Source organism: Oncorhynchus masou, chromosome 12, assembly GCF_036934945.1.
Source record: "Oncorhynchus masou masou isolate Uvic2021 chromosome 12, UVic_Omas_1.1, whole genome shotgun sequence".
NCBI lineage: Eukaryota > Metazoa > Chordata > Actinopteri > Salmoniformes > Salmonidae > Oncorhynchus > Oncorhynchus masou.
The window spans coordinates 44,132,444-44,145,711 of NC_088223.1; the positions used below are offsets into that span (position 1 = coordinate 44,132,444).

The following is a 13,268-nucleotide window of genomic DNA, read 5'->3' on the forward strand; positions in this document are numbered from 1 at the left end:
TATCGGAGTCGGTGCAGCCAGCGGGTTTCTCCACGCATCGCGCCGACAGAAACAAACATCTTTTCTGGTAAGAAGAGGTGCGGGGGCGTATGCATTATGGCTAACGAGACGTGGTGTGATCACAGAAATATACAGGAACTCAAATCCTTCTGTTCACCTGATTTAGAATTCCTCACAATCAAATGTCGACCGCATTATCTACCAAGAGAATTCTCTTCGATTATAATCACAGCCGTCCGTATATATTTCCCCCCAAGCAGACACATCGATGGCGCTGAACAAACTTTATTTGACTCTTTGCAAACTTGAATCCATACATCCTGAGGCTGCATTCATTGTAGCTAGGGGATTTTAACAAGGCTAATCTGAAAACAAGACTCCCTAAATTGTATCAGCATATCGATTGCGCAACCAGGGCTGTCAAAACCTTGGAACATTGTTATTCTAACTTCCGCGACGCATATAAGGCCCTGCCCCGCCCTCCTTTCGGAAAAGTTGACCACGACTGCATTTTGCTGATCCCTGCCTACAGACAGAAACTAAAACAAGAAGCTCTCACGCTGAGGTCTGTCCAACGCTGGTCCGACCAAGCTGATTCCACACTCCAAGACTGCTTCCATCACATGGACTGGGATATGTTTCGTATTGCGTCAGACAACAACATTGACGAATACGCTGATTCGGTGTGCGAGTTCATTAGAACTTGCGTTGAAGATGTCGTTCCCATAGCAACGATTAAAACATTCCCAAACCAGAAACCGTGGATTGATGGCAGCATTCGCGTGAAACTGAAAGCGCGAACCACTGCTTTTAATCAGGCCAAGGTGACCGGAAACATGACCGAATACAAACAGTGCAGCTATTCCCTCCGCAAGGCAATCAAACAAGCTAAGCGTCAGTATAGAGACAAAGTAGAATCTCAATTCAATGGCTCAGACACAAGAGGTATGTGGCAGGGTCTACAGTCATTCACGGACTACAAAAAGAAACCAGCCCAGTCACGGACCAGGATGTCTTGCTCCCAGGCAGACTACATAAATGTTTTGCCCATTTTGAGGACAATACAGTGCCACTGACACGGCCTGCAACGAAAACATGCGGACTCTCCTTCACTGCAGCCGAGGTGAGTAAACCATTTAAACGTGTTAACCCTCGCAAGGCTGCAGGCCCAGACGGCATCCCCAGCCGCGCCCTCAGAGCATGCGCAGACCAGCTGGCTGGTGTGTTTACGGACATATTTAATCCCTATACCAGTCTGCTGTTCCCACATGCTTCAAGAGGGCCACTAATGTTCCTGTTCCCAAGAAAGCTAAGGTAACTGAGCTAAACGACTACCGCCCTGTAGCACTCACTTCCGTCATCATGAAGTGCTTTGAGAGACTAGTCAAGGACCATATCACCTCCACCCTACCTGACACCCTAGACCCACTCCAATTTGCTTACCGCCCAAATAGGTCCACAAACGATGCAAACTCAACCACACTGCACACTGCCCTAACCCATCTGGACAAGAGGATGTGTGAGAATTCTCACCTATGTGAGAATGCTGTTCATCGACTATAGCTCGGCATTTAACACCATAGTACCCTCCAAGCTCGTCATCAAGCTCGGGACCCTGGGTCTCGACCCCGCCCTGTGCAACTGGGTACTGGACTTCCTGACGGGCCGCCCCCAGGTGGTGAGGGTAGGCAACAACATCTCCACCCCGCTGATCCTCAACACTGGGGCCCCACAAGGGTGCGTTCTGAGCCCTCTCCTGCACTCCCTGTTCACCCACGACTGCGTGGCCACGCACGCCTCCAACTCAATCATCAAGTTTGTGGACGACACAACAGTGGTAGGCTTGATTACCAACAACGACGAGACGGCCTACAGGGAGGAGGTGAGGGCCCTCGGAGTGTGGTGTCAGGAAAATAACCTCACACTCAACGTCAACAAAACTAAGGAGATGATTGTGGACTTCAGGAAACAGCAGAGGGAACACCCCCCTATCCACATCGATGTAACAGTAGTGGAGAGGGTAGTAAGTTTTAAGTTCCTCGGCATACACATCACAGACAAACTGAATTGGTCCACTCACACAGACAGCATTGTGAAGAAGGTGCAGCAGCGCCTCTTCAACCTCAGGAGGCTGAAGAAATTCGGCTCGTCACCAAAAGCACTCACAAACTTTTACAGATGCACAATCGAGAGCATCCTGGCGGGCTGTATCACCGCCTGGTACGGCAACTGCTCCGCCCACAACCGTAAGGCTCTCCAGAGGGTAGTGAGGTCTGCACAACGCATCACCGGGGGCAAACTACCTGCCCTCCAGGACACCTACACCACCTGATGTTACAGGAAGGCCATAAAGATCATCAAGGACAACAACCACCCGAGCCACTGCCTGTTCACCCCGCTATCATCCAGAAGGCGAGGTCAGTACAGGTGCATCAAAGCTGGGACCGAGAGACTGAAAAACACCTTCTATCTTAAGGCCATCAGACTGTTAAACAGCAACCACTAACATTGAGTGGCTGCTGCCAACACACTGACTCAACTCCAGCCACTTTAATAATGGGAATTGATGGGAAATTATGTAAAATATATCACTAGCCACTTTAAACAATGCTACCTAATATAATGTTTACATACCCTACATTATTCATCTCATATGTATACGTATATACTGTACTCTATATCATCTACTGCATCTTTATGTAATACATGTATCACTAGCCACTTTAACTATGCCACTTTGTTTACATACTCATCTCATATGTATACACTGTACTCGATACCATCTACTGTATCTTGCCTATGCTGCTCTGTACCATCACTCATTCATATATCTTGATGTACATATTCTTTATCCCCTTACACTTGTGTAGAAGACAGTAGTTTTGGAATTGTTAGTTAGATTACTTGTTGGTTATTACTGCATTGTCGGAACTAGAAGCACAAGCATTTCGCTACACTCGCATTAACATCTGCTAACCATGTGTATGTGACAAATAAAATTTGATTTGATAAACGTGAGGGCTCAGAGAGGGGTTGGAGGGGGGTCAATTTAGGGGAGATTAGATGCATAGAGGCACAGAAAGTAACATCAAGACTGGAGGTAAAAAGGAGAATAGAGAGATGAACAGCAAATTAGGCGTTCATAAAGGATAAATAAAGACTGAAGGGGTTGAGGAGAGCACAGGATTGGATTCATCATCAGTAACCCAGGGTCATGTTCATTAGAGCAATGGAAAATGGAAAGATGCATTTCAGGTAAAGAAATCACTCCCTGTTTCACTCCCTTTTCTTCCATTTTATGACTAATGAACACTAACCAAAATTAAAAGACCAGGCTCAGCGTATGTCAGTGAGTCTCACCATGTCCTCAGTAGTGAGGTATGTCAGTCTCTCGTTGAGCAAGGCCGTCTGCTCCTCACTCATCAGGAACTCTCCTCTCCCGTCTCCTCCAGTCAGCAGCTCTGGCCACATGGGCCCCTCGCTCCTCTTCTGGAGAGTCACCTCCAGGCTAGGAACACACACACACAGAGACAGACAGGGCGGTAGGACTATACTGGGTGAGGGGTATGGTGGAAAATTGCAAGATTATGTTATAATACTTTTATTGCATCAAATGGTTGTTTTATGCAACAGAATAGACTATTCTCATAAATATTGTGTGTGTTCTACTGAGGATTGACCTCTGGGAGATAACACTGACAGGAGATTTAAGATGTCTTTTGGGTGGTAAAACCTAAAGAGCATTCCAGAGCATGAGTTAATATTTCTGTTCTATATGGTACCAGGGAGAGATGACCCCAGGGCCAGACTCTGGTCTATACACAAAGATGACTGTTTTTACAGCAGAAACAGTCTGCTATGAATTATAGGTATCTTTCATACAAATCTTAACCTTGTGACCCATTCTATACTAACCTTGTGACCCATCTGTTGTTCGTCATGTACAGTTGAAGACGGACGTTTACATATACCTTACATACATTTAAACTCAGTTTTTCACAATTCCTGGCATTCAATCCTAGTAAATATTCCGTCATAGGTCAGTTAGGATCACCACTTTATTTTAAGAATGTAAAATGTCAGAATAGTAGTAGAGAGAATTATTTATTACAGCTTTTATTTCTTTCATCACATTCCCATATGCTTGGGGTCATTGTCCATTTGGAAAGGCCATTTGCAACAAAGCTTTTACTTCCTGACTGATGTCTTGATATGTTGATTAAATATATCCACTTAATTTCCCTTCCTCATGGCGCCATCTATTTAGTGAAGTGCAGCAAAGCAGCAAAGCACCCCCACATGATATGATGCTGCCACCCCCGTGCTTCACGGTTGGAATAGTGTTTTTCGGCTTGCAAGCCTCCCCCTTTTTCCTCCAAACATAACGATGGTCATTATGGGCAAACAGTTCTATTTTTGTTTCACCAGACCAGAGGACATTTCTCCAAATGTATGATATTGTCCCCATGTGAGGTTGCAAAAAGCAGTCTGGCTTTTTTATGGCGGTTTTGGAGCAGTGGCTTCTTCTGTGCTGAGCGGCCTTTCAGGTTATGTCGATATAGGACTCGTAGATATAGATACTTTTGTACCCGTTTCCTCCAGTATCTTCAAAAGATCATTTGCTGTTGTTCTGGGATTGATTTGCACTTTTCGCACCAAAGCACATTCATCTCTAGGAGACAGAACACATCTCCTTCCTGAGTGGTATGACAGCTGCGTGTTCCCATGGTGTTTATACTTGCGTACTACTGTTTGTACAGATGAACGTGGTACCTTCAGGCATTTGGAAAATGCTCCCAAGGATGAACCAGACTTGGAGGTCTACAACTTTTCTTTGGAGGTCTTGGCTGATTTCTATACAATTTAGGGAGTCTTGTTTTCAGATTAGCCTTGTTAAAATCCCCAGCTACAATGAATGCAGCCTCAGGATGTATGGATTCAAGTTTGCAAAGAGTCAAATAAAGTTTGTTCAGAGCCATCGATATGTCTGCTTGGGGGGGGAATATATACGGCTGTGATTAATAATCGAAGAGAATTCCCTTGGTAGATAATGCGGTCGACATTTGATTGTGAGGAAATCTAAATCAGGTGAACAGAAGGATTTGAGTGCCTGTATGTTTTTGTGATCACACCACGTCTCGTTAGCCATAAGGCATACGCCCCCGCACCTCTTCTTACCAGAAATATGTTTGTTTATGTCAGGGCGATGCGTGGAGAAACCAGCTGGCTGCACCGACTCCAATAGCGTCTCTCCAGTGAGCCATGTTTCCGTGAAGCAAAGAACGTTACAGTCTCTGATGTCCCTCTGCAATGCTACCCTTGCTCGGATTTCATCAACCTTGTTGTCAAGAGACTGGACATTGGCGAGAAGTATACTAGGGAGTGGTGCACGATGTGCCGGTCTCCGGAGTCTGACCAGAAGACCGCCTCGTTTCCCTCTTTTACAAAGTCGTTTTTTTTGGGGTCGCCGGCTGGGATCCATTCCATTGTCCTGCGTGAAAGGCAGAACACAGGGTCCGCTTCGCGAAAGTCATATTCTTGGTCGTACTGATGGTGAGTTAACGCTGCTCTTATATTCAGTAGTTCTTCTCGACTGTATGTAATGAAACCTAAGATGACCTAAGATGACTAATGTAAGAAATAACACGTAAAAAAAAAAAACTGCATAATTTCCTAGGAACGCGAAGCGAGGCGGCCATCTCTGTCGGCGCCGGAATGTTATGCCTAGTTAAATAAAGGTTAAATAACATAAATAAATAAAAAGCCTTGCAAGGCTGCCAGCCCAGACAGTATCCCAAGCCACGTCCTCAAAACATGTGCCAAACACCTGGCTGGTGTGTTTACAGACATTCAATCTCTCCTTAACCCAGTCTCTTGTCCCCACTTGCTTCAAATGTCCACCATTGTTCCTGTACCCAAGAAAGCTAAGGTAAGTGAACTAAATGACTAGCACTCACTTCTGACATCCCAGACCTACTACAATTTGCATAGCTCCCCAACAGATCCACGCACTGCACACTGCCCCATCGCACTGCACACTGCCCTATCCCATCTGGACAAGAGGAATACCTATGCAAGAATGCTGTTTGAATACAGCTCAGCCTTCAACATTACAGTGCCCTCCAAGCTCATCGGTAAGCTCAGGGCCCTGGGTCTGAACCCCACCCTGTGCAACTGGGTCCTGGACTTCCTGACAGGCCGACCCGAGGTGGTGATGGTAAGCAACAACACCTACGCTACACTGATCCTCAACACAAGGAGTAAAAGTACTCAAAAATATGAATAGTAAAAAGGTACAGATAAGTAAAAATACTACTGTAGTATTTTTACTGAAGTACTTTACACCACTGCAATGACATAGCCACCCGAGCCACGGTCTGTTAACCCCGCTAGCATCTAGAAGACGGAGACAGTACAGGTGAATCAAATCTGGGACCGAGAGGCTGAAAAATAGCTTCTATTTCCAGGCCATCATACTGTGAAACAGTCACCACTAGCCGGCCTCCGCCCAGTAACCTGCACTGAACTAGTCAGTCACTGTTACCAGCCTGCTACCACCAGGTACTCTATCCTGCACCTTAGAGACTGCTGCCCTATGTACATGGTCATTGAACACCTTCATGTTTACATACTGTTTTACCCACTTCATATGTACAGTGCATTCGGAAAGTATTCAGACCCCTCAAATTTTCCACATTTTGTTACGTTACAGCCTTATTCTAAAATGGATCAAATAAAATCCACAATAATCTACACACATTACCACATAATGACAAAGCAAAAACTGCAAATTTATCAAAAATAAAAACCAGAAATAACTTATAAGTATAAGTATTCAGACCCTTTGCTATGAGACTCGAAATTGAGTTCAGGTGAGTCCTGTTTCCATTGATCATCCTTGAGATGATTCTACAACTTGTTTGGAGACCACCTGATTCAATTGATTGGACATGATTTGGAAAGGCACACATCTGTCTATATAAGGTCCCACAGTTGTCAGTGCGAAAACCAAGCCACGAGGTTGAAGGAATTGTTCGTATAGCTCCAAGACAGGATTGCGTCGAGACACAGATCTGGGGAAGGGTACCAAAACATTTCTGCAGCATTGAAGGTCCTCAAGAACGCAGTGGCCTCCATAATTCTTAAATGGAAGAAGTTTGGAACCACCAAGGCTCTTCTTAGAGCTGGCCAAACTGGGCAATCGGGGGAGAAGGGCCTTGGTCAGGGAGGTGACCAATGACCCAATGGTCACTCTGACAGAGCTCCAGAGTTCCTCTGTGGAGATGGGAGAACCTTCCAGAACGACAACCATCTCTGCAGCACTCCACAAATAAGGCCTTTATGATAGTGGCTAGACAGAAGCCACTCCTCAGTAAAAGGCACGACAGCCCGCTCGGAGTTTGCCAAAAGGCAATTAAAGGACCCTCAGACCATGAGAAACATTATTCTCCCGTCTGATTAAACTAAGATTGAAGTCTTTGGCCTGAATGCCAAGCGTCATGTGTGGAGGAAACCAAACACTGCTCATCACCTGGCCAATACCATCCTTACAGTGAAGCACGGAGGTGGCAGAATCTTGCTGTGGGGACATTTTTTAGCGGCAGGGACTCGGAGACTAGTCAGGATCGAGGCAAAGATGAACGTAGCAAAGAACAGAGAGATCCTTGATGAAAACTTGCTCCAGAATGCTCAGGACCCCCGTTCTGGGGCGAAGGTTAACCTTCTAACAGGACACCGACACTTAGCACAAAGCCAAGACAATGCAGTGGTGGCTTCGGGACAAGTCTCTGAATTTCCTTGAGTGGCCCAGCCAGAGCCCGGACTTGAAAAAAGCTGTGCAGCAACGCTCCCTATCCAACCTGACAGAGCTTGAGAGGATTTGCAGAGAAGAATGGGAGAGAAGAATGGGAGAACCTCCCCAAATACAGGTGTGCCAAATTATAGCATCATACCCAAGAAGACTCGCTGCCAAATGTGCTTCAACAAAGTACTGAGTAAAGGATTCTGTATACTTGTGTAAATGTGATTTCAGTTGTAATTTTTGTTTGTTCTTTGTCGTTGTGGTATTATGTTTTTATTTTTTATTTAACCTTTATTTAACTAGGCAGATAGATTGATAGATTGATGTGAAAAAAAAACAATTAATACATTTTAGGCTATGACCTAACCTCAAGGGGTCTGAATACTTTCCAATGCACGTTCAAATGCACGTTCTTCCTATTTCCACTTAGTGCTACAACAAGCACTGCAGCAGTAATGAATGAGTAGGAAAGTATCTATAGGCTTGTGTTGTTATTATTAGCGGCTTGGGTCTTTTTTTTTATTTATTTATTATATTTAACTTTCTCTGTTCATAGGAGTAACATGAATTTGTGCACGAGGCAGAAATAATGAAGCCCCATAAGTTGGAAGACGCTGTCCCTTTTTGGTCAGTGTCAGTGGAGGAAAGGGACAAGGGAGGGATGTTGAGAGGTGGACCAGCAGTGTGCTGCTAATACGCTAATACTAACCATCAGATGCAGGCATCATCACCCCAGTAAAAAAAAAAAAAAATATTGAAATGTATGCTGACTCTGCTATGCTTCACAAATAATACAATGGATCTATTACCGGTTTGATCATATAGCCTAACTCAAAAAAAACAAACAAAAAAAAAAAAAAGATATATACACTGCGCAAAAAAATAAAGGGAACACTAAAATCCTGTTAAGGCTATGCACAATTACTGCCCCCTTTGGAGGAATTGCGTGCCCATAGTAAACAGAAAATTAATCTGTCCAAAATTGCTAATATATGTATATAATAATTATTATTGAATAGAAAACACTCTAAAGCCGTTCAAATTATGTCTGTATGTAAAGCAGAACTCACAGGGCAGCCATTCTCCCAAACTCTCTCTCTCATCAGGAAAGTTATCCCAACTTTGACGTCATCGCCCCCACCCTTCCCAACCAGCTACGGATCTGGAACAGTTTCTGTGTGTTCAGCGTGCTGTGTTCTTTCAATGGGGCGAGTAATGGAGAAAATCCCGCAAGCTTTGACCGGTTGGAGGGCAAAATAGTGGCGTGTCACTGGAAAATATCTGTGCGTCCTGGCGCAATTGTATACAGCCAATTCTTTTGTTCCATTTTGTTTGAGAAGAGTTGCGTTTATTCGGTCGAATCGCCAATTGTTTTGTACGCTTAGAACATCCTAAAGCTTGATTCTGCATTTAGTTTGACCAGTTTAGTCGACATATAATATGTAATTTTGAAGTTTTGATGCGCAACTGTTCGTGACCAGAAGTAATTTTTGGTAGCATTTCAGCTGGAACTTGCAGCATATGCTAATACAAAGACACACAAATTGAAACCAAACGATGTTTTGGGTAAGTATGACTTCTTCCACTACATTCTGATCGAAGACCATCAAAGGTAAGGGAATATTTATGTTGTAATTTTGTGTTTCTGTTGACTCCAACATAGCGGAGGAATATTGCTTATGTCTGAGCGCCGTCTCAGATTAGTGCCTAGTGAACGAATTCTGTAACGTTAAAAATAAATGTAACACAGCGGTTGCATTAAGAAGCAGTGTATTTTTCTAACTATATGTAGAACATGTATATACAGTCAAAGTATATGATGTGTATTGCTGTTATCTGGCGTTATCTGGCGGAGCTATGTATAATTTCTCATGACATTTTTGTAGCATTTTTTGAACATGGCTCAATGTAAACGGAGATTTATGGATATAAATTGCATATTATTGAAAAAAACATAAATGTACTGTGTAACATGTCCTATTACTGTCATCTGATGAAGATTTTCATAAGGTTAGTGAATTATTTTTCTTTTAATCCTGCGTTTGTGATTGTGTCTTTTGCTTGACAATATGGCTACATATTGTATGTGTCCTAGTGGTGGTTTGATATACATATGTACTATGTTTTCGCCGTAAAACATTTTAGAAATCTGACTCGCTGGGTAGATGAACAAGGTGTTTATCTTTCATTTGAGCTATTGGACTTGTTAATGTGTGGAGGTTAAATATTTCTAAGAATATTTTTGCATTCTGTGCGCCATCTTTTGTGTTGAGCTTGGGGGGGGGGGTGCCCTTGGGGAACGTGTACCGTGAACCACTCCTTTATTGGGGGTACCACAGACCACTTCTCAGTTCCTATGCTTCCTGGCTGATGTTTTAGTCACTTTTGAATGCTGGTGGTGCTTTCACTGAGTAGAAGCACTTGTTTTGAGATCAAAGCGAGAGCAGCATTTTGTTCAAATCCTTTGCTAATTATTGCGTTATTAGCCCAGTTTTATATAATTTGCAGTCAGCAATAAGGGAGTGATTGCTTCCAACAAGAGCGTTTCTAGACATCTTTGAAAAAGTAACAGTGTTGTATTTTAGTAAAGAGCTTTGTTTGTCTTAAAGGGACAGTGTTGTATTTTGAGACAGGCTTGAATAAACTAAGTAGACAACAGGCAGAGGGTAGCATACATTTTCGGATTCTCTGTAATAATGGTATGAGAATAATAATGCATTTGTTAGTCACAGTAGCCTACACTGTTAAAACTGTAACTTAAAGCGGGTACAGCCTGTGTTCACAGTAAATGCACACTATACATTTTCGGATTCTCTGTAATAATGGTATGAGAATAATAATGCATTTGTTAGTCACACCTACACTGTTAAAACTGTAACTTAAAGCGGGTACAGCCTGTGTTCACAGTAAATGCACACTAGAAACGCACACTAAATACTGACTTCAATTACCTTGTACCCCTTGCACATTGACATTGTACTGGTACCCCCAGTATATAGCCAAATTATTGTTATACTCATTATGTATCTATTATTACATGTTATACCTTTTCCTTTATTGCTACATTTTCTCCTCTGCATTGTTGAGAAGGACCCGTAGAAGGAATTTCACTGTTAGTCTACACTGTTTGTTTACGAACCATGTGACGAATAAAATTTAATTGTATTTGAATGGTATCTAACAAATAGAGAACAAAAACTAACTCTCATATGAGTCAAACTATAGTTTCCTGTTTGTTTGTAGATAGTGGTAATGCTCTGATATTTTCACAAAAGCGAATTCACCATTAAAGCAAATATTACTCTGGGCTGAGTAAAAGCAGATGTGTGCCTGCATCCGAAATTGCACCCTATTCCCCATGTAGTGCACTACTTTCGACTAAGACCGCTAACCTTTTCTCGTCTTTGATGATCCAGGCACTGGCTTCGGGGTCCACAGGGGCATGCAGCTGCCCCTCCAGCAAGGGGGCAAAACCCTGCACCCCCACACTCACATTTTCCATGGAGAGCTTGAAGACCACGTCATCTTTGGTGATGCCCTCGGGCATACGCACAGATACTGTTATATCCTCTATTGTCTGCTGCCAGAAGTAGATTGGATCTGAATGGCATGGGGGAGAAATAAAAATGAAATGTCAATAATGTTGAGTACATTAAGATTTCTACAGACTCGTATCTGATTAATATATAAATGAAACATGTAATACAAAGCATGAACTGTATCAAATTATCCTGAAAACCAAGTCCGAAACTAAAACTATAATAAATGGTCATGTTGCTGTTTGAGGTTATTTTTTTCCTGGGCTGGGGGGGGGGGGTATTCTCTCATGAGCTCTGAGGCTCTTATCATCACTAGCCTAATGGGCGACCGTCCGCACCACACCAGCATGAGAAACACATTACTCTTATTAAAAAGGGCAATCTGCAGTTCAAAGTTACAGCAAAGCGGACTCCCTGCCACTATTTTGGTAAATCGCTGAGGGATGGGTCTAAAGAAATGTATGTAGCAATCACAGACTACCCTATTAGAGGGGTAAGAGCTGGAACAGGCCGAGAATCAGACAGATGTTGTAATTGTAGCCCATCCCTTTAAGGACCATTCAGGCATTGCCCTTTGGGTAAACCCTCCTCTATTTGAAAATGATTCAACAGCTAGGCATATATGTGCAATGACAGACCTCAATGCCACACCCGTCCTGTCGGCCTCTGACAAACTGACAGTTCCATAATAGTCTTACATCAGTCTCTCTGAATCATAGCTGATTAAAAAGCAGTGTATGTTACAAATGGAACCATATATCCAAATATACATCACATTTTTCTAAAATTTATTACATTGATTCCCCCTCCCAAAAAATAGAATGAAATATCTTATTTACATAAGTATTCAAACCCTTTGCTATGAAACTCGAAATTGAGCTCAGGTGCATCCTGTTTCCATTGATCATCCTTGAAGTGTTTATACAACTTGATTGGAGTAAATTAAATTGATTGTACATGATTTGAAAAGGCACACGTCGGTCTAAATATATATATATATATATAAATAAAAGGCCGCCCAGCTAAACTGAGCAATCAGAGTTCCTCTGTGGAGAAATTTCCAGAAAGACCACCATCTCTGCAGCACTCCACCTACCAGGACTTTATGGTAGAGTGGCCAGATGGAAGCCACTCCTCAGTAAAAAGGCACATGACAGCCCGCTTGGAGTTTGCCAAATGCACCTAAAGACTCTCACACCATGAGAAACAAGATTCTCGGGTCTGCTGATTGAACTCTTTGGCCTGAAGATTGAATTCTTTGGCCTGAATGCTAAGCGTCACGTTTGAGGAAACACTGGTACCATCCCTACGGTGAGGCATGGTGGTGGCAGCATCATGCTGTGGGATGTTTTTCAGCTGCAGGGACTGGGAGATTGTTGATGAAAACCTGCTCGAGTGCTCAGGACATCAGACTGTGGCGAAGGTTCACCTTCCAACAGGACAACGACCCTAAGCACACAGCAAAGACAATGTAGGATTGGCTTCAGGACAAGTCTCTGAATGTCCTTGAGTGACCCCGCCAGAGCCCGGACTTGAACCCGTAATCGCTGACAAAATGTGCTTCAACAAAGTACTGAGGGTCTGAATACTTATGTAAATGTGATATTTCAGCTAATTTTCAATAAATTAGGAAACATTTCTAAAAAATAAAATAATAATGTTTTTGTGTGGATTGATGAAGAAAAAAAAACAAATTTTTGAATAAGGCTGTAACCAATCAAAATGTGGAAAAAGTCAAGGGGTTTGAATACTTTCCAAAGGCACTATGTACTGTCTAGGCTACCAGTCTATTACTTTTGAGCATGCTTGGTAATTGAATGAGAGATGGATAAATGGTAGCCTAATATTTGTTTTGTAGAGGGAATAAACCAGTCAGAAAATATTATAATGATTTAGGCCCATATAATAAAACTCAAAGAAACATATTA

General features: G+C 42.9%; 1 protein-coding gene across 3 annotated transcripts in view; it reads right to left on the reverse strand.

Annotated features, from left to right (window-relative positions):
• Positions 1-13,268, reverse strand: part of nudcd1 (NudC domain containing 1) — a 39,141-nt gene that overhangs the window by 11,448 nt on the left and 14,425 nt on the right. For all 3 annotated transcript variants that reach the window (XM_064980684.1, XM_064980685.1, XM_064980683.1), the window contains exons 6-7: positions 11,194-11,401; positions 3,361-3,508 (exon numbers count right to left, since the gene is read on the reverse strand). In XM_064980684.1, coding sequence (XP_064836756.1) covers positions 3,361-3,508; positions 11,194-11,401 — 356 coding nt within the window. The remainder of the gene's footprint in view (positions 1-3,360; positions 3,509-11,193; positions 11,402-13,268) is intronic.